Here is a 26,485-nt window from a genome sequence, read left to right on the forward strand (position 1 = left end):
ATGGCTAGCAATGCTTCCAAGCAGCACACAATCTACCCCATGGAGAAAATATCCTTTGGATCTGTAAGTTTAAAATTTCTTCCTTTTTACCCTTTAAATACCTAGAATGAGTTTCTTGTATGTGATCATAATGTTTCTGGAAATACATTTTGTTGTCAGTTTCCCCTCTGCTGTATCATCTTTTACCTGTCTATTTGTCACCCCACCTATATTCCAAGATCCAGTCCATACAAGTGACTAGTTCTATAGAGTTAAAGTGGCTGTGTCATCCCATGCTTGTACATTTTATTAGTGGAGGGTGATAGAACATTATATAATGTAGTAACACTACAAGATACTGAAAAATTGCATCAAGCTACTAGTAAGTGTCAAACTCTGCAGTGACAATGTTTGCGCATGACAGATATTGTTGTCATTAGTAGTACATTTTACCACAGATGATGACATGAATGTTTCCTAGCTACATGGTGATTTGATGTACCTGTTACTAACAGAATTATCCCAATTTGTATGTCATTGTGCAGTATGAGAACGTTTACTGTCCCGTTTTGACGGTGGACCGTGTGATATAAAGATGAAAATGAAATTGATACTATTCTTGTTTTTCTTTCACTTTTCAGCGGGAGCTCCAAAAGCGATATGAAGAAATACTTGGACCCCTCACACTGTTTGCACCAAAGTTTGATGAAGAAGGTGACATTGCAGTAGATTTGATTTAAACCGTTGAGGATGGGCTGATTTTGCTACAACACGCATTTCCCATAGACTCTTGCCAGAGTGTACTCCTGACTCGTCCTCAATGGCTTAACTTTAATGTTATAATTGATTTACAGATGGTTCCAGTCTTTAGTTGCAGATATAGATATTGGAAGAAAAAACAATGTTGTGTTTTGCAATAAGTAAGAGGAAATGTAATGATACAGTTGATGGATATTAATAGTGTGTGTATTCTTCTCCTGTTTTTTTTTTTACTCAATAGATCAAATCTTTTATGTGTATGAACACTTTTTATACAGAGAAATTTGATGGGTAGATGATTCACCATGTAATGTTGAAATTATGTTAGATTGTAAAAGAAAAAAAAACCAGGAGTATCTTTATTTGGAACAACGTGCCATAATTTTCTTTACAATTTGTTTAGTTGTTTCGTCTTTCTCTCCATGGTTTCAGGTGTTGTGTAGTCCCAACCTTTTCATGGTTTCATACTTCCACAAATCTATGTCGTGAAAAAAAAACCAAACCCAAGTATTAGAGTTAGGGACTGTTGTCAAAGCTATTTATGATTATAAGCATGCAAAGAATGTTTTCCATAATTTTTCAATACAAAACATTATATATTTGATATTTCTAATGCTTAACTGGGGGTACGTGTTTGAAAAGATGTGTAAATAATTGTGTTTTTTTTTCTTTTGTGTAATAAAAGTACACCTCTCAAATAAATCAATAGCTTTATGTAGCAAATCAAGCCAACATATGACTCTTTGCTTGCACAGATACCTTTGATTGCAGAAGAGCCCCAGTCAGTCCATTCTTGTTTGTTTGTTTTTGTTTGTGAAATGAGTTCTCTCTGTACAGTCGAGTGTGATTCCTCTGTTGTAAATTTGACTTGTCAATGCCTCAATGTCACCATCTTTATCTCAAATTCAGCTTCAGAGAAGGTTGATCTTGAAGTGGAGAGGCCAGTTACTCCAATTGATGTAAGTCATCTTATTTCATTCTTCAGAGCTGTGTATTCCTCTGTCAGAAAAGTTCTGCATCCACATTCATCACTGTGAAGAACTTATATAAAGCTATTAAAGTTATATTCTGTTCTGTGCCCCTGATACACAAAGGGACATTTTTTTTAAAGTTTCATGTCATATCAAAATGCAGTAAAAGGGGAATTGTCACACTTTTTCAGCAACATGAAACTAGCATGTAAATAAAAGCACATGAGTGTATTGCTTGTTATATGAAATACTATTTTATATCTTTGATTTCAATGCATGGAGTAGACCATTGTCGTAGTATAACTGCTATGTGATATGCAGTTGTCTTCATATTTGTAGTTATGTAACATTAGTGAATTTGTTGTCCTAAGGCAGACCAGTTACATGAGTATGTGCTGCCAAAGCTCTTAACTGCTGTGGCAGGGGTAAGCTGTTTGAAATGCTAGCTCAAATGTTGTGAGCATCCACGAAATTAAAAACCTGCAAAATTCATCTTAACTGACTGAGTGCGAAGAATTACTCTCACAAAATTTCCACTCTAGTAGTTGGAAGGCATAAATGAATCAAAACTGTGGACATTCTACCTTTAATCAGTATCGTACAGAAGTGCTCTGTGTGCTCTCTATCATTATATCCACCACAACACTCTAGTGAGCGAATTTCTTTGATACTATGATTCATAAATGTGTGATTTCTGTAACCCCCCCCCCCCCCCCCTTCATCTTTGCAGGAGAGCATCAAGGCTCCGCCCACCACCTTTTCTCAGCTAGCCAAGTTGATCCGGCGGCGGATTGCAGCTGATCCAGAGTACACTCATCTGACCACAGAGGAACAACAAATGCTGGTAAAGATGATGCTCAAGTTTTTATCTTTCAAACTAGAAAATCACTCAGAGAGGGCAGACCCCTGCTAAGCAGCTCATTTCCACTCATACAAGCATGCTGAAAATACAATTACCCAAAATAAAAGCCTTTTGTTTACGTCATCAGCTTCCAGCTACGTGGTGCCAAACCTCAAAAAATTCACAGCTTGAACTCCCGAGTTCATTGACTCTACCTGCCAAAGTATAAAAAATCCTTCATAAAATATAAACATTTGCAGATTACTCACAAAATTTAATCATCTGTTCCTTTAGTCATTCTCAACCTTTCCTGCAAGTTTCATCCAAATCTGTTCACAATATTTTGAGATATTTTGCATACACTTAGACAAACAAGCAAACAAACGATGTCAGCAAAAACATTGCAACCTCCTTGGCGGAGGTTGAAAAAAACAACAACTGTGACTGCGGTGTAATCCCAAATTTCCACAGTCTTCCAGGTCACCTAGGCTGTATACCAAGCCCTTCATGAAGTGGAAGGCAATATGATATAAAACAATGATTGTTTGCTGTCTGCATCCCTTTCCCATGTCTTTTTCAATATTTGAAGATTCTGAATAGCATTGTCCTTACAAGGGCATAATAAACTGTTGTTTGGGGACATTTATTTTGCATTTACATTTTTCTATTATCAACATTTATATGAATGTCTATATTTGTTGTTTACTCACCCTTTCAATCTACTAGGCTGGTGTGATCATGGGAGAAGTCAACTCCATCTGGCCAGACATCAGAAGGCAGGTGGACGACCCTTTCTTGGTGAGAATTGTCTTTTTTCCAATTATATATCACTGATAGTAATGTAGCCAGATGTTTCATATACATGTACATGTAGTCAGAGAACTCTTCGAATATTCCAGGCAAGAAATATTTTTTTCCATTCCGTAGATCATGACTGCCCTACTTTTCTCATTGACCATTATTGTTCATTTCTGATGTTGCCTTTACTCTGTGTGTCTTGGTCCTGGATCATCAGATAAGAAATATTCTGTGATTAATTTTGCTGTGGCTTCATTTCTTTTAAGAAGGTCATTTTAAAGTGAGATTCCTCTATGAATACCAATTCTTGACTGCGGTAAAGAATTTGAATGTTCGTAATTGTCCTACCTGGTTATGGTAAATTGTCCCCTAGGTAAATTGTCCCCTAGGTAAATTGTCCCCTAGGTAACAAGACCTCGTATCTCAAAATCATGAATTTTCAGGTGCACACACACACACAAAAAAAAAAAACACCCACCAAACTTTTAAGTTTGCAACATTTTCACAAAATAACATCAATGCTGATGTCAAATAATGTCAAAACATTTGTTTTGTATTACATCAGTAATTAGAACATTTAAAAACTCAAATCAGTATTTTAGATATTCAAACTTGAGTTATACGGTCTTTGAATATGCCCGTTGAGATATGAGGTTGTCGCCCCATGTACGTTATGTTTGTGCTGATATCAAATGATTACCATTGATCTATCACTTAATATATTTCATACAGACTTTTGAAGAAAACAAGGAGTTACAGCGGAGAATCACTGTTCACATTGTCACAGTCTGTCAGCAGCTCTTTCAGCATTATGTGGAAAAAGCAAGAAGTGAGTAAACTGATATATATGCCAGCTGTTACTTTTTTTTTGCACTATTTTGTAGGTTTCATGGAAAATGCTCTTTTATCTAACTTGTATTACTGCACTCGTTCATTGCAAGAGAGGTAAAAATGTGATTTTCACCAAAATATGCCTTTTTCAGCCCTCAGAATACTGAAATGCTGTATACAAGGTTGGCACCCTTGTTAAAATTTTAAATACTAGGCATTCATATTTAAATCTTAATATTGCAAAACATAATCTCTTCTTCACTAGATACTGAGTAGAAAGAGGAAAATAAATCAACGAATTTGCAACATATTTTCACCACACAAATTTGTAAATTAGTCTAACCACCCAACTCAAAGTACCACTTGTTTTGCCTTGCAATTGCTGATTAGATGTTATGAAATATACAAGTTAGATACAACACACATGTCAAAAAATGTACAGCTGTAAAAGTACTATTGACAAAGTATTTTGTCTGGCTAATGTTTTGATTTGCCTGTATGGACACAATATTAGTGTAACATGATATGATTTCATCGCTTTTCTTTTCTTTTTCATTTTGTACAGTGCTACATGACAAAAATGTGTTCAGTGGAATTGCCAACATGAGTAGACTGAAGGCACAGGTCTCGCTGGATGCCAACAAATTGTAAGTTCTGACACCTTTCTCTTCATTTGCTTTGTAATTCTTGATGTTTGTTTGCCAAACTGTTTCCGTAAAAGCCATAGACTCAGCACTGATAGTTTCAATTTTGTTGAGTGATAGTTAAGAGATTTTCTTTAACACCAATATCCATTGAGTTGTAACTCATGAAGTATCAGCTTCAATAGCATTTTTATTTGGGGGGGGGGGGGGGGAGGGACTGCAGATTGGGATGGAGGTAGTGTCTGAAATTAATGGTTTTGAGGTAATGAGTTGAATGCATGACTGTTTGATGTAGTGCTGTGCTGTAAGTTCTTGCAATATCTGTTTAGAACTTAGTGCAAAGAATGTATAGTTAGTGCCAGGGTGTTTTCGTCTATACTCATGTTGCTTTGTTAGGCAGCTTGCTCCATGAGGGATGCTACTATATGTGCCATTGGTATGAGAGCATCACTAACTGACATACAGCCATGTTTGATCAGATTGAACAACTGAATGCATACCACTTTATTGGGCAATCTAGAAGGAATTTAATCTTTTCTTTTCTTTTGTCGTATCTTCTATCTCTCCCTTCTTCCTAATGTGTATCTGTCACCCTCTCTTCTCCATCTTATCCTTTCTCCCTTCTTTTCCCCCTCTCTCCTCCTCTCCCCTCCCTCTCATTTGCTCCCTCTACCTGTCTCCATCTCTTTATCCTCCTCATCCGGCAACCCCCCTCCCTCCACAGTTTGAACATTCTTGCCATCCGTCGTCACATCGTGGCAGACATCAGGGGGGATTACCCTGAGTCCGAGGACAGCCACCCCATCAGGGCCTCCCCCAGACCCCCTTCCAGGCAGTCCAAGGAGGACAAGGTTCCCCTTTCCTACCAGAAACTGGTAAGATGACATGAATGCCACATAATAAATCTCTCTTACCATCTCAACAATAAGTGGATGTACAAACATTTTGCTGGTTCTAATGATTATAATGGTAGTGATAAGGATGCTGATAATGGTAATGCTCATGATTAAGATGAAAATGATGATGATGATCATAATCTTTACAGAAGTTATCTTTTTGCTCTCAACTCTCTTTGAATAGGATTGTATGTGCGACCTGTATTATTATGAACACCAAGTGAAAAAGAAGGAACTAGCCTGGGATGCTTACTTGACAGTAGCACCACCACTCAGCTGAAGCCAGTTCATGGCAGTTACACAATGATGTTTGGAAAAAAAATCCAATGCCTTGCCTCTCTTTCATTCTCTCTTGGCCTTATTCATAATTTGTTAGCCTCCAGTATCAAAGACAATTTATGTTTCAATCATCATTAATCATTAATTATTATAAGTCATAATATGTATTCATAATTTGCCATTTCCACTCTGTTTCATAGAATGCTCAAGGTGCATGAAAATTGAAGCAATGAGTAAATCAGAAGTTGTACACTGTGATATTTTTGTCTATATGGCAGACATCATACACTCAAGGTACATGAGTGAAGTAGAAAGTCATGGATAATGGATATCGTCCAGTAATACATGTATATGATTATTATTTGTGTGATAGAATGACAACAATGATGCAGACATGTCATGGAAAAAAAAAATACTACTACAGTTGAACCTCTCGTATCCGGACAAGTCGGGACCGGGGCTCATCCGGATAAGGGATTTGGCCGGATACGGGAGATTCAGTGTTTATACATGTACTACACATGTACTGATGTAGCCCATTGTAGTACCACATGTAGTAATGTGTATACTGCAACCTTTTCATTGTTACACTCAGTAACAGACCCCAAAATAGAGGTTCGTGTTTCCAAGAATGAAATCATTTTCTTTTATAAATTCTTGGGATGATTTACCTAAATAATTATTAAGAAATGTATCAAGTAGATCTTGAAAATAAACAGTACGAGTCGACGAAACTACGCTTCAAAATTCGATCATCACGGCTCGGCAAAGTCGACTGTAGGTCGCCATTGTTAGATGGTCTCCCTCTCTCTCTTTGTGTGTGTACTCTGTGTGAACAATTTTTGAGTGTTCAATGTCATTCGTTGCTCAGCCAATGACTCAAAACAATGCATGTCTATCTAGTCATATCGACGGCTGTGTATGGACCTATATGTGGCAATGGGATATGAGAGGACTCGAGCGCATAATCTGTCCATGTTCTTGCGATGATTTGGGGATGCTTGGGTGTGTTAAAATGTCTGAAGGTAAGCAATTTGGAAGGAAATTTGATGTAATGTATGTTAATCATGTTGGAATTAATATGTAATTCATGTGTGTTTGTGTAGGAGTTCTCAAGGAGTTGGGAATCCCCCTTTCCTCCCGTAATTATTTTTAAAAAAATCACAGCGAGATTGCGTCCGTATAATAGAGAGATCCGGATAAAGGGAGGCCGGATAAGAGAGGTTCAACTGTATGTATGCCAAAGTTGCATCATTTGGAAATATCATCCATGATCCATCTCTCCATCTCAGATTGAGACCAGTCGGCCCAAGCGGAGGAAGCACCACCGGCCCACTGTGGAGCAGCAGATCCGTGATATGACGTCCCAGTTCCCGGCCCTCCACACAGCCAAGGTGATGGATTTCCTACCAGACCTCCAGACCATGGAGAGGGGCATGATGGCATCACCCATGGAGGAGGAGAGAGAAGCCGAGGAGGAGGATGAAGACGATGAGGAGGAGGAGGAAGAAAGGAAGGCTGAGAAGACGGAAGAGAAGCTGCCCGCTGCATCTGTTGAGGTCACAAAAAGTGAAGACCTTTCACAGTGAGTCCCTTTACTTTTCATTTGTTTGTGTATTTTTTTTTCTATTCTTTTAAAATGAATGAATTTTTATGTGAAGCATGGAGAATTCTACTTTATACATCAATAATCTGCAACTCTTTCCCATAACTGTGGAAGTCAGACCACTTTTTATGCCTCCGCAACGAAGTGGCCGGAGGCATTATGTTTTCGGGTCGTCCGTCCGTCCGTCCGTCCCGTTTTGTTTTTGTCGATATCTCAAGAACCGTGTGGTGGTTTTACATCAAACTTGGTATGAGGGTATATCCTTGGGGGATAATACTTTGTTTGGATTTTAGGGTCACAGGGTCAAAGGTCAAAGGTCACAGGTTATTTTGTGAAAAAAAAATTGAAATTTCATGTTTTTCTCCATATCTCGCAAATGGTTCAAGGTATCTTCATGGAACTTAGTATATATGCTTGTACCGATGGGCAGTGATTATCTAGGGAAGTTGGGGGTCATGGGTCAAAGGTCATGGGGTCAAAGGTCAAGGTCAACTCCTCAAAATATCACTACTTTCCTTATATTTATGCAATGAATGAAGGTTTTTTTTTTTAACTTGATGTATACATGTATTACCCAATATATATTCTGTGGGAAGTTTCTTGCCAAAAGGTCAAAGGTCAAAAGGTCAAAGGTCAAGTGAAAGTGCTGAATTGCACTTTTTCCTCCATATCTCAAAAGTAACTCAAGGTATCATCATGAAACTTACATATTTATGCATGTTCAACCTAACAGTGATTCTCTTTGGAACTGTGAGGTCAAAGGTCAAAGGCCAGGTTTAGATAATGCTATTTTCCCATTTGATACTGAAATTATACTTTTTCTCAATACCTTGAAAAATTACTCAATGCATAAACTTATAAAAGGGTCAAAAGTCAAGTGAAAATCATCAGTTCCCCAAATACCTGCACTCTGACATTTTAATCATTCATCCAATTGAACCTAGTTCTAGGAAAGTGAACATTCAGCACATTTGTGTCAAACCTGTCATTTTAATATTTTGCCAATTGTGTGAAACTGTCATCACACATTGTCAAGACATTGTACTATAGACCTATTAGGAGAACCATGCATTATGGCGGAGGCATATCAGTCGCCGTAGCGATATATCTAGTTTTTTTTTGCAGTTATACTTAAGTGACTTGCTGGGTCATTATGGAAGTTCTATTTTGTTTTCATTAAATCACCTGATTTTTTTTATGCCTCCGCCAACGAAGTGGCCGGAGGCATTATGTTTTCGGGTCGTCCGTCCGTCCGTCCGTATGTACGTACGTCCGTCCCGTTTTGTTTTTGTCGATATCTCAAGAACTGTGTGTTGGTTTTACATCAAACTTGGTATGAGGGTATATCCTGGGGGGGATAATACTTTGTTTGGATTTTAGGGTCACAGGGTCAAAGGTCAAGGGTCAAAGGTCAAGTGAAAATGTTAAAGGGACGGGACAGTACTGGTTGAGGTAAGGATTCATGTTTTGAACATTCCTAAGTGAGATAATGAAAAGCCTTTTATGAAATATGAAAGAGCATGTAATTCTAAGAAGGATTCAACGTTTATTTGATGAAAATTGGTTTTCAAATGGCTGAGATATCCAAAAAAGTGCTAATAATAAAAGGCAACATGCCCCAACTTTAGTAGTATCTCTTTGTTTCACCTTGTTTTTGGATATCTCAACCATTTCAAAACCGATTGTCATCGAATAAACTTTTGATACCCCTTAGAACTGCATGCTCTTTGACATCTCATAGAGTGGTTTCTGAATATCTTACAAAACGTGAAAAGCTAAATCTTCACCTCGACCAGAACTGTACACACCCTTTAAAATTTAACTTTTTTCTCCATTTCTCACAAATATTTCAAGATATATCTTCGTGGAACTTAATATATATGCATGTAATGACTGACAGTGATCATTTAGGGTATTTATAGGTCATGGGTCAAAGGTTAGGGGGTCAAAGGTCGAGGTCAACTCATCAAATTGTCATTATTTCCCTCTCATCTACTTTATGCAATGCCTGTAGAAGTTTCCTTGAAACTTAGTGTATGCATGTATTACCCAATACAGATTCTCTTGGAAGTTTCTTGTCTAAAGGTCAAAGGCCAAAAGGTCAAAGGTCAAGAGAAAGTGCTAAATTTCACTTCTTCTTTAAACTTATAAAAGGGTCAAAAGTTGGGTACAAATCCCTAAATACCTGCACTCTTATTAGACAGTATAGCCATTCATCCAAATAAACCTAGTTCAAGGAAAGTGAACATTCAATGCATTTGTGACAAACCTGTCATTTTTAATATTTTGCCAGTTATGTGAAACTGTCATCACACATTGTCAAGACATTGTGCTATAGGCCTATTTGGAGAACCATGCATTATGGCGGAGGCATACCAATCGCCATAGTGACATTTCTAGTTTTTCCTGCTTCCTTCTTCTAGTATCATGCAGTGAACATTATTTCAAGAAACAATTTCTGTAAAAAGAATTCGTGTGACACTTTCTGTAGTACCAAAGAGTAAAGAACAATCATAAAATCCCTATCTTAGCTCTTCCTGAAGAAAACTTAATTGCTCTTTTAAATTAATTAGAACCTACACAGATGACACAGTAAATGTTTTTATACATAATTTGGACAAATAAAGAAATGAAATGACATCATAAAATGGATAACACTTTGCCTTTTCTTACCCCTGGAATTTCATAAGAAGTACAACTTCGTACTGATGTCATTGAGGCTTATTTTTTTTTTTTATCTCTCTGAAGTTTTGTTCATCAACTTGTCATTCTTCATGTTATCATTATCTTTTTGCAGGAAAATGTTAGAGTCAGATACAGGAGAGTTCAGGCTGCCTCGCTCCAAGTCTCTGCCCGAGTTCCATCCGTACGAGTCCATCTGGGAGGAGGTGGGCTTCGAGCCCCCATCGGACGAGGGAAGGCCAAAAAGCGCCACCAGACACAGGCAGAAGTACAACCTGGAGGACCCAGACCAGGCAGAGGAAGAGGAAGAAGAGGTGGGGGTGATGCTGTACTGACATACAATGACAATAAAACAGACAAAGCATCAAATCAAGCATTAATTGGAGGACTGATTACACAGAGCTGGCAAGTCTCCTTGATTTTGTCGGAGGCTCCCTGAACACTTAAATACAGTCCAACCTGCCCTAGTGGTCCTCTGTCTATACCAACCACCTTCATGTACCTCATACGGCCACTAAAAACAAATTCCGCCCCCCCCCCCCCCCACCTATTAAAAAACCATGTTAAAGACCCTGTCTACTGTTGCCACCTGTCTATAAGGGCCACATTTTTTGTCTCTTCTGGATGGCCACTTGAGACAGGGAGGTTACATTTATATCTCCTTTCTTTTCTGACAAGAGAATATCAAAGCCTCGCTAATTATGTATAATATAATATTATATAATAAATCTCATTGGGGACAGATCACTGCTTTTTCATCTTTAATTGTGTTTGTAATTTGGCATTTGGGGTTTAGTGTAGTCTATGAAAGAATTTGCAAAAAAGATAAAAAATATACAATTCTTTTCATGGCAATCTCTCTCTCTATTGTCAGATACCCCATATAATGAAATAAACTTTGAATTATCTGCACCTTAAAATGCTCACAATGTTCATGAAACTTAGCAAACAAAACTTGATGTTTTACTCAGATGTGCCAATAGTGGTAGACTTATCTCGCTGGTTTGTTGAACATATGAAGAGTTTGTTCGCAAAAACTGATAAGTCCATATTTGCCAAGTGAAGATATTTGCGATTAAAGGTCAAGAAAAATAAGGAGAATAATAAGAAAATGTTTGCTTCTTTTGACCATAACTTCAAAAATGTACCTTTATATCGTCTGTTGAGAATGAGAAGAGCGTTAAGTTGTCTCTAACAATATGGGTTTAGTGGCAACTTAACACCCTTATCATTCTCAACCGACGATATGTAGTGACCAATATATCATTTAAAAGGTATTATTTTGTACTTTATAACAGAGACCGTACTTCAAAATTTTAAAAAATGAACAAACTCTTCATATTCTTATATTACTTTCCCTTGCAAACTGTTGTTTAACTCATGATTTCATCATGTTTAATTTGATTGACCCCCAAAATGCTATGCAGACAAAATCCAAGCCCACGGCCGCTTCATCAGTCAGACCTCCGCCGACGGCAGGCAGACCGGACTCTGGTTACCTCATCAAGCAAGACCTAGAGAGGCTGTCCACCTACCGGTCAGCCAAGACGGAGCGGAAGAAAGAGGCTCTTCCAGAGGAGGAAGACCTTCCTCCCTTACTGCAGGTATGCAGAATCATCACCATGATCATCATCATTCTCTTCATTCTCTTCATCTTCATTCTCTTCATTATCATCACTCATTATCATCATCTTCTTTTTACTTTGTTTTTGTTTGCCCCTTTCTGTTTATCTGTTAATCTTCTTTTTCTCCTCCTCCTCCTCCCCCTCCTCCTCCTCCTCCTCCTCCTCCTCCTCCTCCTCCTCATCCTCCTCCTCCTTCTTCTTCTTCTTCTTCATCCTCTCCTTCTAGTTCTTCTAGTTCTTTTATTTCTGCTTCTACCTTTTTCTTCTTCTAGGTCCTCTCCTGTTTCTTCTACTTCTCCTTCTTTGTTGTTGTTGTTCTTCTCTTTCTCCTTTTCCTCCACTTACGGAGTAAATGAAGTGATGATGTTACAGTCTTTTGTTATATCTTGATGTGGATCCCAAACAAGATACCATATCCTCGTGCAAGGCTTTGGGTAGTGGATTGGAACTTGGTATGAGCTTTGTTAGCAACCACTGTGTTCACAGATATTCGGGTTATGTGAGGTTGTTTAAAACCCAGTTTCCATGGCGATGACCACCTATGGCATCACACTTTGGTACTCTACTGTAGGAACATTAATGTGTGCACATGAAGTATGTGGAAAGGTCGTGGCAGAAGAGTAGGTCAGTATTTGAGTCACGTAGAAAGCAAGCTTGCAATGGGGAGATGTAAGGACACAAACAATAAACTGAAGGAAAAAACATATTGAAATGCAGACGTATTGGCCCAAATTCACGAAGGTGGTTTATATTTAGACCATGGTTTATGTAAATTTTTTCTGCATAAATACGATCGACAGATTGCGTACGTCAACAGACGTCCAGTAACAAATACTGGTTGATACGCACATGTCAAAGATACTCCTATTTCATGCTTATTTTAGACCATGGTATAAATTTGTACCATGGTCTTTTAAAGTGTAAATCGCCTTCACGAATTCAGGCCATTAGCTTTGGATTGTATCTGTGTATATGTACACGTGTGCAAGTGTAGGTTTCAGATTTTGTATCTCATGGGCGATGTACATGTATGCATGTGTAGAAGTGCTTGACAAATGTGATATTTGCATTGAAATCAGCACTGATGTGATATTAAAGATGGAAAAACAATGCTAGTCTTCTTCGCCCAATGCTCTATGGAGAGCAGTAATATGTTTGCAATTCTTTTCACTCCAGGCTGTGGATCACAACGAGAGACAAGACAACAGAAGGGCTGAGATGAGGAGACTACAGAGGATAGCTGAGGGAGAGGCAAAGAGGAAAGAGGAGGAGGATGTGTGAGTCTTGACAAATACTGTATACACCATATATTTAGCAAGTTATTACCTCCGCCAAGGAAGGAGGTTATGTTTTCATCTTTCTTTGTTTGTCTGTTTGCAATATAGCTCAAAAAGTCGTGCAGGGATTTGAGTGAAACTTGCAGGAAAAGCTAATAATGACACATGGAACAGATGATTATATTTTGGTAGTTATCCAGGAATTTGTGTGGATTTTTGAAGGATTTTTAAAAATCTTTTGGCAGATAGGGTTAATGAACTTGGAAGTTCAAGCTGCGCATATTTGAGGTTTGCATTTGCGCACTTAAGTGTGTGCTCTGCTCGCCAAGGCGCTGCACAGCTGGAAGCTGATGACGTAAACAAAAGGCTTCTATTTTGGGAAATTGGGCAATTTTCAGCATTTGCGTATGGGTGGAAATCTAAAATGAGTTGCTTGGTAGAAGTCTGCACTCTCCAAGTGCTATTCTTGTTTGTGAATTGGGCTCCCAGACAATTTTGTGAGTGGTTAAATTCACAATTGTTGAGTACAGTAACAAATGGAGAAAAGTATGTGTGCATGACACATTTATGTTGGGATAAGTGTTAATATTTTTTAGTGTTGTTAAATTTGCGAAGAGCACCCGACTTGCAAAATTTAGGAAATGAAAACCCAGTGAAATATATGGTGTATACAGTACATACACATGTATACCATGGCCTGGTGCTTTGCACTCATCTCATGTCTTTTGGCCTTGTTTCAAATTGAAACATTATTTATTTTCATATTTAACCAGCTGCAACAACCATCAGTGATACTGATAGGGGCTTGTAGCTGATTGATTGTGTGGTCATATGTATCACTTGTAAACATTGAAAAATGAGCAAAGAAAATGGGATTTCATCCTGATAGAATCCCATTCTCTTTGTTCATTTTTCATTTATATCTTATACAACGATCTCCGGCCAGTTTCCTTTTGTTTGCATTTCCTTGTAAACATTTTTACACTTCAGTGGTACAGGAATCTTGAAGACATTTTAAGGTTGAGCAGAACAAACACAAGGGCAAATTATTCATCAAGGGTACGTTACACTATCAAAAAGATGATTGAACTGGTTCAAAATTTGATGGTTGTGTATGTAAATACTTTCCAATGAGCATAATAAACTTTCACAAGAAACATCAATTCTGTATTTAAATACATTTATTCAGAATGATGACAAAAAGTTGTTGTGTGTTGCTCTGTTCTCTGAGTTGGTTTGTAGACAAGACTGGTTTGATGTTGTCAAGTACTGCAATATTAAGTAACTTCATGCCTACCAGACATTAATACAGTCCTAATGAGGTCATTCTTGGGACGCAACAGATGTGTCTGCATTTCTGTGCTGACCCAAACAAGGAATTCTCGCAAACTCATTTCAGTGTTGAGATCCGAGAGCCCACCCACCCGCAGCCAGCGACGGTCACCACCAAGCTGCCAAACAAGGCCACAGTCAGGACGTCGGACATCAGGGTGTCCGAGAGGATCAGCAACACGGAGGTGACCCTCGACCTCTACCAGACTGTCTTCAACGAACTCAACAACGAGGTGAGGCGAAGTCTTGATCGACTAGGACAATGAGTTTCATACAGAGAAATAGAGGAACAAAGATAAATAGAAAAGCATTCCTAGAGTGCGAACCTCCACCAAGCAGCTCATTTCCACCTATTGTACACATGTGCTGAAAATAGCCCAACTTCCCAATATAGAAGCCTTTTGTTACATCACCAGCTTCCAGCTCTGTGGCACCTTGCCAGAGCAGAGCACACACTTTAGAGTGCATATGCAAACCTCAAATACTACAAATTACAAGTGACAACATTACAAACTACAAATAAGTTCATTGACCCTAACTGCCAAAAGATTAAATTAAAGTCCTTCAAAAATCCATAAAAAGTCCTGGATCACTACCAAAATTTAAACATCTGCTCCTTTTGTCATTATCAATTGTTTCCTGCAAGTTTCATTCAAATCCGTTCACGACTTTTTGAGATACTTTGCAAACAGACAAACAAACAAACCAATGCCAATGAAAACATAAGCTCCTGCCTTGGTAGAGGTAATTAGAAACCAGACAGACACATAAACGTAATCCATGGGCAAGGTAGAGAAGGTCAAAGGGATTTGACAGCCTTCATATGTACGTCAGTGGTATTAGGAGTACTCTGCAGAATTGATTGCTTCTCAACACGAAAGAGAAGATAGCCCATAATTAAGGCCATGGGTTCAACATAACAGTCATATGATTTCCCCACTCTACCATGGAGCTACAGTACTTGCATTTGCGTTCCCTTTCTGCCTTTCTGCCATGTTAAGTTTGACATCCAAGAGTTGCTGAAATATTGGAACTGATAACCAAGACAAGAGAAATATATGTTTATGATTTGGATGGTAATTATAGTTGTTGTGTTGCACATCGTTAATACTTAAATAATCTGTGTAACTATGCAACCTTCCATGAACCCCAGTTTTTCTAAAATTATGCATAGATAGTTAATTACAGTCAAATATGTCAAATAATCGGCTGAGTCAATGAAGATAAAAAGGACCCTTTTTACATCCATTACCTTATGTATGCATCCCTGTGTACATGCAGGAGTCAAATATCGCCAAAGGCGATGCATTTTCTTCAGTCCCATCAAGATCAACTTACTTGGAGTTGACTGTGGCTTCCTCCAAATTTCTTTACAGGTGGACGGTAACACTATCAAGAAGTTGGATGCAAATCTGTTCAGAGGCCAAGAAATCAAGGAAGTGTACGAAGAGATTCTCAAGACACTACCCACTGATCATCTGTTTTATGATACTGTGAGTAAAGGTGATACTGTATCCAGTATTACAGGTTAATCATCCAATTGATGTACCAGTACATCTACCTGGTAAGGGTGGGATTTCACGGAGCACGCGAACGATTTGCGAAGGACGCGAATGGCAAAATCCAGCATTCGCATTTTGGTCTGCAAAAGATCGCCAAACGAACGTGAGGGTTCGGAAGTGTCGTCAATTGTTCGCGAATGTCGTTTTTACTTCGGCGAGAATTTCAAAACAGTTTGAAATTTTCTGCGAACCTTTTCCGCACACTTGGTCGTGATTTGCTCGTGAATTGTTCTCGAAAGTGTCTTTAAAGCCTCGTCATATGCGCAAGACCTTCGCAAGACACGCGCGATGTTCGCAAAATGTTCGTGAAACCCCAAACAGACTCCGAAACTTTGGAGAATGTCTCGCGTATGTTACGCGAAATCTGCGAAGTTTTTCCGATCATTTTACGACGTAATCGCAAACTGTTCGGGTACCTTTTGAGACATTCTCGCGAACGTTTAGCGCACGTTTGGGGGATGTATCAGATACGTTTTGTACAAATAAAAATCGTAGCATACACCTAAACATCAAACAATTATTAACAACTATAGTAACAAAAGAAATTAAAGACTAGCAAAGAGAAAGAAATATTTGATATACAAAAAAAAATTGCAGAATACAGTTAAAATTAATCTAAAGTATGTACAATTTTATTTGAAGTGCAATTTTTATCATCAAAGTGCAATTTTTATGTACTTATACTTTAGGAAGATGCTTCCAAAATGTTTAATGAACTATTTTCAAATGAGTGATAATAGAAGATATGATATGAGAATCAAAGATAGATTTACATTGCCTTATGCCAGAACTATGCCATCATATACTTCTATATTTTTTAATGGACCCAAAATTTGGAATGCTATTCCGGTCGAAATAAGACAGAGTTCATCGCTGAATGTGTTTAAAAGAAAATTAAGATTGCATGTTTTAAATCAGTATGCCGAAATGGTGTGATAAACTTTTTTCTTGTAAAACATGTCAGTGTGTGTATGTGTGTGTGCGCGCGTATGTATGTGTGTATTAACTCATAAAGAAATGTATTCATTCAATACTTTAATATCTTATGAATGAAATAGTATTGGGACAGGACTTTTATATAAGGCATAGCCTTTCTGTCTGTCTCCGAACACTTTCAAATGTATTGTATTTTTGTACTGATGCTTATTGTGATCATTCTTTTCTTGTTATTATGGTGTTGTCAATTTTCTGTATTCTCCTGTTTGTTTGTTTTTTACAGAAAGTGTTGAATAAATCTGAATCTGAATCTGAAAGTATAGAGATTATGTGTTGGAGGAACTGCAAAAAAAAAGGAGATACGTCCTAGGAAAAACAATGTAGGCAAGCACACAATAGAAAAATGAGAGAAAAAGAAAGGAGAAATAGAGGAAAGAAAAAATTCAACTCAAGACAGCTTCCACCTCTCCTTGGGTACATTTTCTCCCATGATTATTGAAAAATTTTCGTTGTTCGCATTTCCGTCGCGTGTTCTTCGTGTACGTAACATGCTGTACTTTAGCAATGATACACACGACATTCGCACATACGTCGTGGAAACTTCACACAAATTGCGCAAGAATAGTTTTCGGCTTCATTGTCGGAAAACATTCGGAGAAAAACATTTCCGAATGTTGGATTTTGTCATTCGCGTCCTTCGCAAATCGTTCGCGTGCTCCGTGAAATCCCACCCTAAGAGGGAAAAAAAAAGTCACTCATCATGAACGAGCAAGTAATATGTTCATTATAAAACTTTTAGTAGACATAGAGTCCATACACGTCATGAGTTCTTACCAGTAGACTGACATAATGGAACATGGCAGGTACAAAATTGTGTTTGGTCTATTCTCCAAGGCATATAGTTTGTAATAACTCAAATTTGTATAATCCTTGCATTCTGAAAATGCATCCTTTTCAGGGCTGTGTATTTTACAAAGAGCCATTGAAACAACTTTGTGTCTTACAAATATCAGCTATACTCAAACACCACAAGTGAAAAAAACTCAGGTATGCTGCTTATTTCATTACAAAGTTGTTCACTATGAATTGATGCAGACGTTTTGAGTCAGATGCCTGCATTTTGTATATATGATTGAGATAAGTGGAGATACATTTCATAAGATGATTATACTTTTTACGCAGTAGGTGGACCAACATGTTGGTGAAAGCAGTGTTAAAATCATGCTATCCTATCAACTGCAGAGGGAGCGCTTCATCTAAACTACAGTTGTATATGCAAGGTATCTTATATTGTGTGGAGTTATGAATAGCATTTGTCAAGTATCACCCTGATTGAGATGATGATGATGTGCAGGTGGAACTCTGAGATCATTACCCATCTATCCCTGCCTTATGTTACACTCCATTGTGCATTTATATTTTCTGTGTCTGTAGGATGATTTTGTAGAGACGGCAGCGGGCGAGCACTCCCTCCACAAAGCTCCCCTCCTGGCCTCCACCACCCTGAACAGGGGCAAGAAGGAGCGCATCCTCAACCCGGAGCTGGTCCAGAACCAGGGGGCGCCCTGGGGCATTGAACGGGATGAGTGGTGCAACAGGTAAGTGATGGGTCCCTTTTAGTCCTGAGACACATGGCAGTAGTTTGTTGTTGTTTTTATAAAGTATTTTGCATGTATTAGCAGCTTGTTAATCCTGATTGTACATACTTGATATGCTGATTGGCATGTCTGCTAGAATATTCTCTTCATCAAATGGCAGAGGTGTCTGGAGAGTAGCTGTTTGTCATACAGTTAGGTCGAGTTTGGACAGATAAACCAAATGCAGGTAAAATAGCATGTCAAGTTATAGCTGAGTGCCTATGCACATAATAGGGATAATGGATAAGGGTTGTAGTGATTGGAGGCTGAGCATATCTGCTTTTTTTGATAGCTTTATACCAAAATGTCAAACTGTACGAAAGAGTTTTCAGTGGGAAATGTAAGTTTCCATTCAGCTAGTGCTGTCCTGAATACACTAACCCATTGTATCTGTTGTCTGTCATTTAGTATATTTTCCCCTCATTTTTGTCTCTTTCCCCAGCCCCATCTTCAATGCCACATTTGCCAGGCAGAACCCGGCCAAACCTCACCTGGTCAACAAGAACAGCCTGATGCACAGCGTCAACTTCATCAGCGACCTCAGCATGGGCAAGGGCGGGGCTCTGGGCGGGGCCGGTGGAGGGACTGGCATGGGGGGTGGCAGCTACGGCTTTGGTGATGGCTTCGGTGGAGGAGGAGGAGGAGGAGGAGGAGGGGGAGGGGCAGGAGGAGGGGGGTTGGGGGGCATGACAGAGAGTGGCTTCGGGAGACCCATGATGATGGATGATCGGAACGCGAGGGCGTACGCCTCTTGGCTCCAGTGGTGGAAGAGCACGGTCAGCGTTGATGACTACATCAAATACATCTCCACACAGGTATGCTTTTTTCAGAGCGCCCTCTTGTGGCAACCATAATGATGCCAGCAGGTCTGGAGACAAGTCAAGAAACTTTACAGATTTTTTAATTCTCTCTTTTTTTCTTTTTTTTTAATGAGAACTCTATAGAAGAAATTTGTCATTGTTAGAACATGTTTCCATGTATAGATAAGTTTTTATTGTTGAATTAGCAAGGTATGGTTTTCAAGCAGCACACATAAGGAACCAATAATTTTCAGAGTATAAGCATTCAAAGACTTTTATGTGACCAGTATCACAGGTAACAACATGGGTTTGAAAGATTTACAGTCAACTTCTCTTTCTCAGATGAAGTAAATACATTTGTACTTTAGATTATGGTGATATGACCAACCCCATGTAACATGTATATCCTGATGTTTTGTTGATACTGTGTCTTTAATTGCTTTAAAAAAATGGATGGCAGCAGAGATTGTTCAGAAAGTGGGGAAAATCAAATTTTTGGGGCATTGTTGCTAGTTTACTATTCCTTGCACATTGGATTTATAGGTTGTTTTCATTAAGATATCTCTCAAGGATTGTGTAAAGTTCCTCATGGAATAAATCCATAATGGCAATTTACTAGTCACAGTATTGTTGTGTGCGATAGTGAGTGGTAGTACTGTTTATCCGTTACCTCTAAGATGTGGTGATACTTTCACGCAGATTTTTAATCCACTGTGATTGTAGTTAGCAATGAGTAGGAATGCTAGTAGTGGAGTTTAAACATAAGACATGGTTTTCTCTTCCAATTGCAGGAGACAGATTTTCTAGGGGCAGTGTACCATTTCTATGACAGCGACACTGAGAGTGATGCTGACAAGACTCAAGAGAAAATCAGCTCCTCCAAGCTTCAGAGGCAGAGGTGAGTTCTTGCGATACCTGGCTCTGTCCACCTTCCCCCCCCCCTCCAGTTCTTTCACTACAATGTAAATTGCCAACATCATGTTTGCACAAGCTGTAATGAGATAGGTGATCAATGTTGATGTGTATAGAATTCGAAGGTGCATGCTTTAAGCAAACTTAGCTCAATCATTTAATAGGACCAATCTCCACATTATGTTGTGTGCTGTCATTTTATATTAATGACTGCCATTAAACTTTGTATCTTAATTGGAGAGAAAAAAAACCAACAACCCTGTTATAGAAAGTGCAGAAGCACTTGTCAAGAAAAGAAGAACCATCATAGATGTCTTTTAATGCAGATCATGATGATTTATAAAGCTAGATATCAATATCTTTATGATGAAACTGTTTTGCTGTAAACTTTTTATATGAGCAAGAGGTGAGATCTGTTTGATAAATTACAGCTGAGCATCCCTGATTTCAATCCAAATGTGTGTACAAGTGTTAATAGTTTGCATGATGAACACATGAAGAATTACCGGGTGTTACTTCATTTCAGTTGCTTGTCCAATTTTGAAATATGCTGTAGCAGTGAGAGGGGCCAACCAATAGTGGATGAGGGGCAGAAAGGGAAATGGTTGGGGAAAACTGCTACTTTTTAACAAAGAAACCTCTTGCTGACACATGTGCATCTGCTGCATTCCTCTTCATCTAGGGATAGGGAGGCTAAGTTGGACGAACTGCGCCAGCAGAAGAACGAGTTTGTGCCCGGTCAGTGGAACGTCGGCAGCATCATGCTAGGAGGTCTGGGCAAGGACCCAGAACTGGAAGGTAAGCGAACTTTGTGCATGACTGTTTTTTATGACAAATTATTTTCAAACTAGAGAAGCACTCTGAGTTCGCAGACCTCCACCAAGCAGCTCATTTTCACCACTGATCTTGTTCTTCCATAAAGATTGGTGATTTCCACCCATACGTATGCATGCTGAAAATCGCCCGATTTCTCAATATAGAAGCCTTTTGTTACGTCATCAACTTCAAGCTGTGCGGCATGGCTCACCCTAGCTGTAGTGCGTGTATGCAAATCTCCAAAAATGTGCAGCTTGAACTCCCATGTTCATTGACCCTACCTGCCAAAATATCGAAAATCCTTCATAAAATCCATACAAATTCCTGGATTACTACCAAAATTTAATCACCTGTTCCTTGTGTTATTTTCAACCTTTCCTGTAAGTTTCATCTAAATCCGTTCACAACTTTTTGAGTTATTTTGCACCCAGACAAACAAACAAATAAACAAATCAACGCTGATGAAAACATAACCTCCTCCCTTGGCAGAGGTAATTACACATAGATTATTTTCAGCCCAGGTTGATTTTGGATTCTTGGAAAGCAATCAAATACTAGAGCTCCATTTATTAGCCTGAAAGAAATTCAATATCTCATTTATTCATCACTTTTCTTGTATTTTTGCCTCAGATGACGATGAAGATACAGAGAGCATGTCTACCACCAACATGCAGCGGGTGATTCGTCGCACCCACTCCAGGGTCAGCCGAAATGCCTCCCGGAACACTGGCTCCCCGCGAGGGGGGAACTCCCCTCTGCTCGGCCGGCAGTCCTTTATGCAGTCCAGGGGTACCTTCAGGACCGCCAGCCGTCTGTCTATGACCTCAGTGAGTTCTACATCCCTTGATCCCCTTTCCTCTTTCCTTTGCTGGGTTCTTTCATAAAATTATATTGTCACTATTTGCTGAATGATCTTGTGTATCATTACGATTTGACACAGAAGATTTTTAGCCATGTTCCATTCATGCCACATCATCTACTGTATACGCCATATATTTCGTGAGTCTAAATTTTCGCGAATCAGGAATTCATGTGTATGTCACATTCGCATCGGGATCAGAGTCAATATTTTTGCGTGTCTTTAATTTTGCAAATAGCACCTGACTCGTGAAATTCGTGAAATATTTGGCTTATACAGTTTTTGGGAGAAAGCTACACTTCGTGAAATTAGTGCAGTCACATTGCTTTTTAGCTTTTCCGAATTAAACAACAAACAAACAGTGACAAGATGGTTGCTTTATCAGATCATTTTTATGTTCTTTTGGAAGTTTGTAGGCTGTGTTATATTCTTTTTTTTTTCCTTAAGTCAAAATGTTACCCACAAGTTATTTCGACTAAACTTTAAAGCATTCTATTCTTAATTTAAAAAAAAAAAAGAAAAACAAATTAATTTTGATGTACACACTAAAATGATATGATCTAAGCAGGCACCCATCAACCAGATGTCAGTCTTGTTTGTGGCTGATTATCAGATTAAAGTGGGTGTGGATGTGCAATGTCTTGAATTTCTTATTTTCAATCAAATTTATAGTAATACTCAGTAGTTTCCTTTCCTTATTTGTGTCATATGTCCTCATAGCATACTGTATCATTGAGTCTCAACAAGGGTACCATATATTAATGGATGGCAAAACTGCTGTGATTCACAAGGTCTGCATATGAGAAAGCAGAAGTTACTCTTATCTATATCTGTCAATTGGTGCATACTAAATTTGATTCTTTGAAGGTAAGAGATGGGAAGAGAGAATGGATAGAGAGTTTATTGAGTAGATAGATGAAGAGAGAGACAGAGATGGAAAGGAGGATTATGTGCTTGTTAAAAATGAACAGAATTGATCAAAAAAACTGTAGTTGTTTGTGAGTTACGCTGACATGTGACTAAAATTAGAAAGCCAGAACTCAATTTAGAGGGCTGAATCTCACAAACACACCACTTTTGACGTGCCAAATATCCCTGAAGCCACCCACATCCCCTACTAATGACCATCTCTAATAAAGGACGGGAACCCTTATAAGCGCCAAAAGCCATACATTCACCCTGTCATGTTAATTCTGCAGCTGTACATTCCTGATTAGCTGGTAAGCATCCTTGCATACAACTGTATATTATTATATGTCAAATTTAATCAACACTCTTGCTCCCCCAACTCCATGTATGCTCATTTAAGCAGCTCTACTACATTGCACTTGTTTTCCATATGTTTAAACACTGCGTAAGTAGATACATGTGTGCCTTGAGCCATCTACAAGACTTTATAGCAATTTTAGTGCTGCACATGATGAAGAAGTTTACTGTATGCACCGTATATTTCGCCAGTCTAAATTTTCGCGAATCAGGAATACCCGACAATTTCGCGAGTGGTTAAATTCGCGATTGTTGAGTCCTGTACTGAACGGAGAAGTGTACACGCGTACGTCACATTCACATCGGGATCAGAGTCGATATTTTCATGTGTCTTTAATTTCGCGAATAGCACCTGACTCGCGAAATTCGCGAAAATAAAAACCTCGCGAAATATTCGGCGCATACAGTACTTTGTACAGCATTTCTCATTGACAGGTAAGGAGTTAAATTTGTTTATAGCTGGCATAAAGATTTAACAAACATGTATTGGCTGATCCAGTGACATTGTTTCTTAGAGGCCAAATGTACAGTATCAACCCACCTACCTCAGGTCAGACAGATTACCTCAATCACTTAAGATTGTATGTCATATGTACAATTCTGCGAGGGGATTCAATTCATTTGTATTAGACTGACCTGCCTATCATCAGATAATTTTTCAAATCACAACCTGTTAACACATAACAACCATGTACCTTGGCAAGTGAATCTTACTCGAGAGAGAAATGAAGAGGAATGATGCAATGTACAGGTCTCTGATGTAAATACACCAGTCAGTCAGATGTAAAGAAACTCAGAATGTGGTCTACACCCTTAACACATCCGTACATAATACTTCCCATCTCACCATTTACCAGAGGTCAGATACTGGGTCAGCAGCCAAGCCAAAGATCACGACGCAGACTCGGCTGGAGAACATCTGGATCTCCCTCCAGATGCCAGACAACCTTCGTCTGGACATGGCCATCAAGTACAGCTCCGATGAATACGTCAGGCTCTTGGAAGAGGTTAGTCTTAGCCCAAGGATGCTTCTCCATCTTCCTAATTCAAATCATTCTCAAGCACTGTACAAAACAGCATTGCTACGGAATATTTGTGATCATGCATTAGGCTATGCATTTATGTTAGTTAACCATGCATAAGACTTCTCAAAACTTTGCAAAAAAGTTCAACACACGGAATTCTTATAAAGAAACTCAGTTGTACTTCAAAAAGCTGCCCGCCTTAACCATTGTGTAAAAATAAATGGTAAAGGACTCTTTTTAAAGCTTTAAGAAAACAACCCTCATTTGTTGTTTGATAAAGCAGAAGGTTGTGGCTTTATAACTTTATTGCAAGCACCTGTGCGCGTTACAACAGTCACATTCTTCTTCTTATCACCTGACATAATATACAGTGTATGTGTAGTTAGAGTGGTTAGTCCAGGTTACCAAGCCAGGTAAGGACATCGTCTGTTGACGATCACATTACTTCCTACATTTACCAGGTTTTCCAAATATCTACTTTTGTTTCCCCTTCTATTGCTTCCACATCATTTCTTTCTTGACATGCTGTAATTTGAAACTGTGGTGATCTGCTCCTAAGTTAGAACCTCTAACTATTTCATGCCTTTGTCTCATCAGGCCATTGAGGCATGGCAGCTGGCGGTGAATGCCATCACAGAGAGGGAAAACATCCTGGCTTCCCTCGAGGAGTTTGAGAGATACGCATCCGACCCTGACAGGTTCTTCCAGAAAGGTCAGTAACCCTCTCATCCCCCAATCCCCTGATATCTTCAACAGGCAAGCCTTTAATTTGATTTACTTTAGTGTGATTGGAAAGGAAAAAATATGTTGTCAATCTCAAATTTACTCTTAAGTCTTTCTGACAAATAGTCTCCCTGTTTATGGATAATGTTTGAGTTGGACAAAACTGTGAATGCATTGGTAGTGATGTTACTTTCGTTAAAAACAAACCAAACAGGTATATATATTTCAAGAGTATGCTAGAGACTTGTCCATATCCCCTTTGTATGAAACTAAGCATTCAATCTCTTTTTATATCACAAATTTTAATCTTAAGAAAAGTAATAATTACATCATGATTATGGAATTGTCTGCAGTATTGTTACATATGGCAGTTTGTCACTCATTTTATGTAGGTTACAGAGGTTCATCAGTGGCCCGTTTGGAGGAGGCAAAACACAGGAGTGATATCTATGCATCGCTGGCCACCGTGGATGCCAAGGTCAAGAAACGGGTGAAGAATATTGAAAAGAAGTTTGGCGACACTGTCACTTATCAGGTGAGTACAGTGGAACTTCGCTTCAAAGAGGTCGGATGTAACAAAACCCTGCTTATAACAAGATAAATTTGCAGGTTCCGACTATATATATATTTCTTTGTTTTTGTCCCTTGATATAGTGAGAAACCTGATGGAAAGTAATTGACATAGTTTTAGGTCCTCATTATAATGAAGTTCCCCTGTACGAGGAATAGAGATATATTTGGTGTAATGAGACTGAAGGAGGTAATGAATTTCCTGCATACCAACAAAATCATCTTCCCTTTTGGGATATTTTGCCATCTCACGTAAATGCAAACAGTCTGGAAGCAGTGTTTCGACAAGGAGAGATCCTGTGTGTATCAAGAAGTCCAAATTCATCACATCAATGCTTTCTCACTTTCATTTCAATTCTGAAGAAAGAGCAAATGCAGTGTTTGTGAGGTGTGATGGAGACTTGGGTACTTTTCATGAATGACAGGAACAAAGTTTGTGTTCTCTGAGAGGAAAACAACAACAGCAAGAAAGATGAAAGAAAACATCATTAGTTTGTTTATTTTTTGTAACAGTATGTTGTTATTGCTTCTTTGGGGAGGTATTCGTGGAATGCTTATGTTAGTTTCTTCTCTAGCTGCTGATGAACTGTTTGTTATAACTTAATGTAATTCTACAATAATCAGAACACAAATCTTGTGTATGCTGTGTTAGTGTTGAGGTCATTCCTGTTTCCATTTACAGGGTCGCACATACTTGGAGAAGATGAAACTCGACTGCACAGAGATGCTGTACTGGCTACAACAGGAGAGGCGAGAGAGGGCGCTAGAATATTCCGCCCTCATCAAGGACGTGAAGATACCGCTCACAGAGTTGCCTCCGATTCACAACCTCGCTTCCATTTCTCAATCCACTCTCTAG

The 26,485-nt window shown here is 38.8% G+C and overlaps 1 protein-coding gene across 1 annotated transcript; it reads left to right on the top strand.

Moving 5' to 3' along the window:
- LOC139743521 (coiled-coil domain-containing protein 87-like) lies at nt 1-26,485 on the top strand. Its single transcript, XM_071654000.1, has 23 exons — nt 1-63; nt 621-693; nt 1,648-1,697; nt 2,440-2,553; nt 3,277-3,348; nt 4,081-4,177; nt 4,745-4,826; nt 5,548-5,698; nt 7,291-7,583; nt 10,402-10,606; nt 11,726-11,890; nt 13,088-13,188; nt 14,588-14,753; nt 15,897-16,013; nt 18,453-18,616; nt 19,098-19,470; nt 20,247-20,353; nt 21,050-21,165; nt 21,814-22,010; nt 24,166-24,315; nt 24,931-25,045; nt 25,449-25,591; nt 26,309-26,485. The coding sequence occupies exons 1-23, from the start codon at nt 1-3 to the stop codon at nt 26,483-26,485; spliced, it is 3,291 nt and encodes a 1,096-aa protein (XP_071510101.1).

This window comes from Diadema antillarum, unplaced genomic scaffold, assembly GCF_040938485.1.
Source record: "Diadema antillarum isolate AM-2024a unplaced genomic scaffold, OU_Dant_1.0 seq00001091_RagTag, whole genome shotgun sequence".
Taxonomy (NCBI): Eukaryota; Metazoa; Echinodermata; class Echinoidea; order Diadematoida; family Diadematidae; genus Diadema; species Diadema antillarum.

Bases quoted from the DNA above. Each gene is read 5' to 3' on its own strand.
- LOC139743521 (XM_071654000.1), top strand. From the start codon at position 1: ATGGCTAGCAATGCTTCCAAGCAGCACACAATCTACCCCATGGAGAAA. The intron at 11,891-13,087 runs GTATGCAGAATC...TTTTCACTCCAG, and splicing joins ACCTTCCTCCCTTACTGCAG to GCTGTGGATCACAACGAGAG. The intron at 13,189-14,587 runs GTGAGTCTTGAC...AACTCATTTCAG, and splicing joins AGGAAAGAGGAGGAGGATGT to TGTTGAGATCCGAGAGCCCA.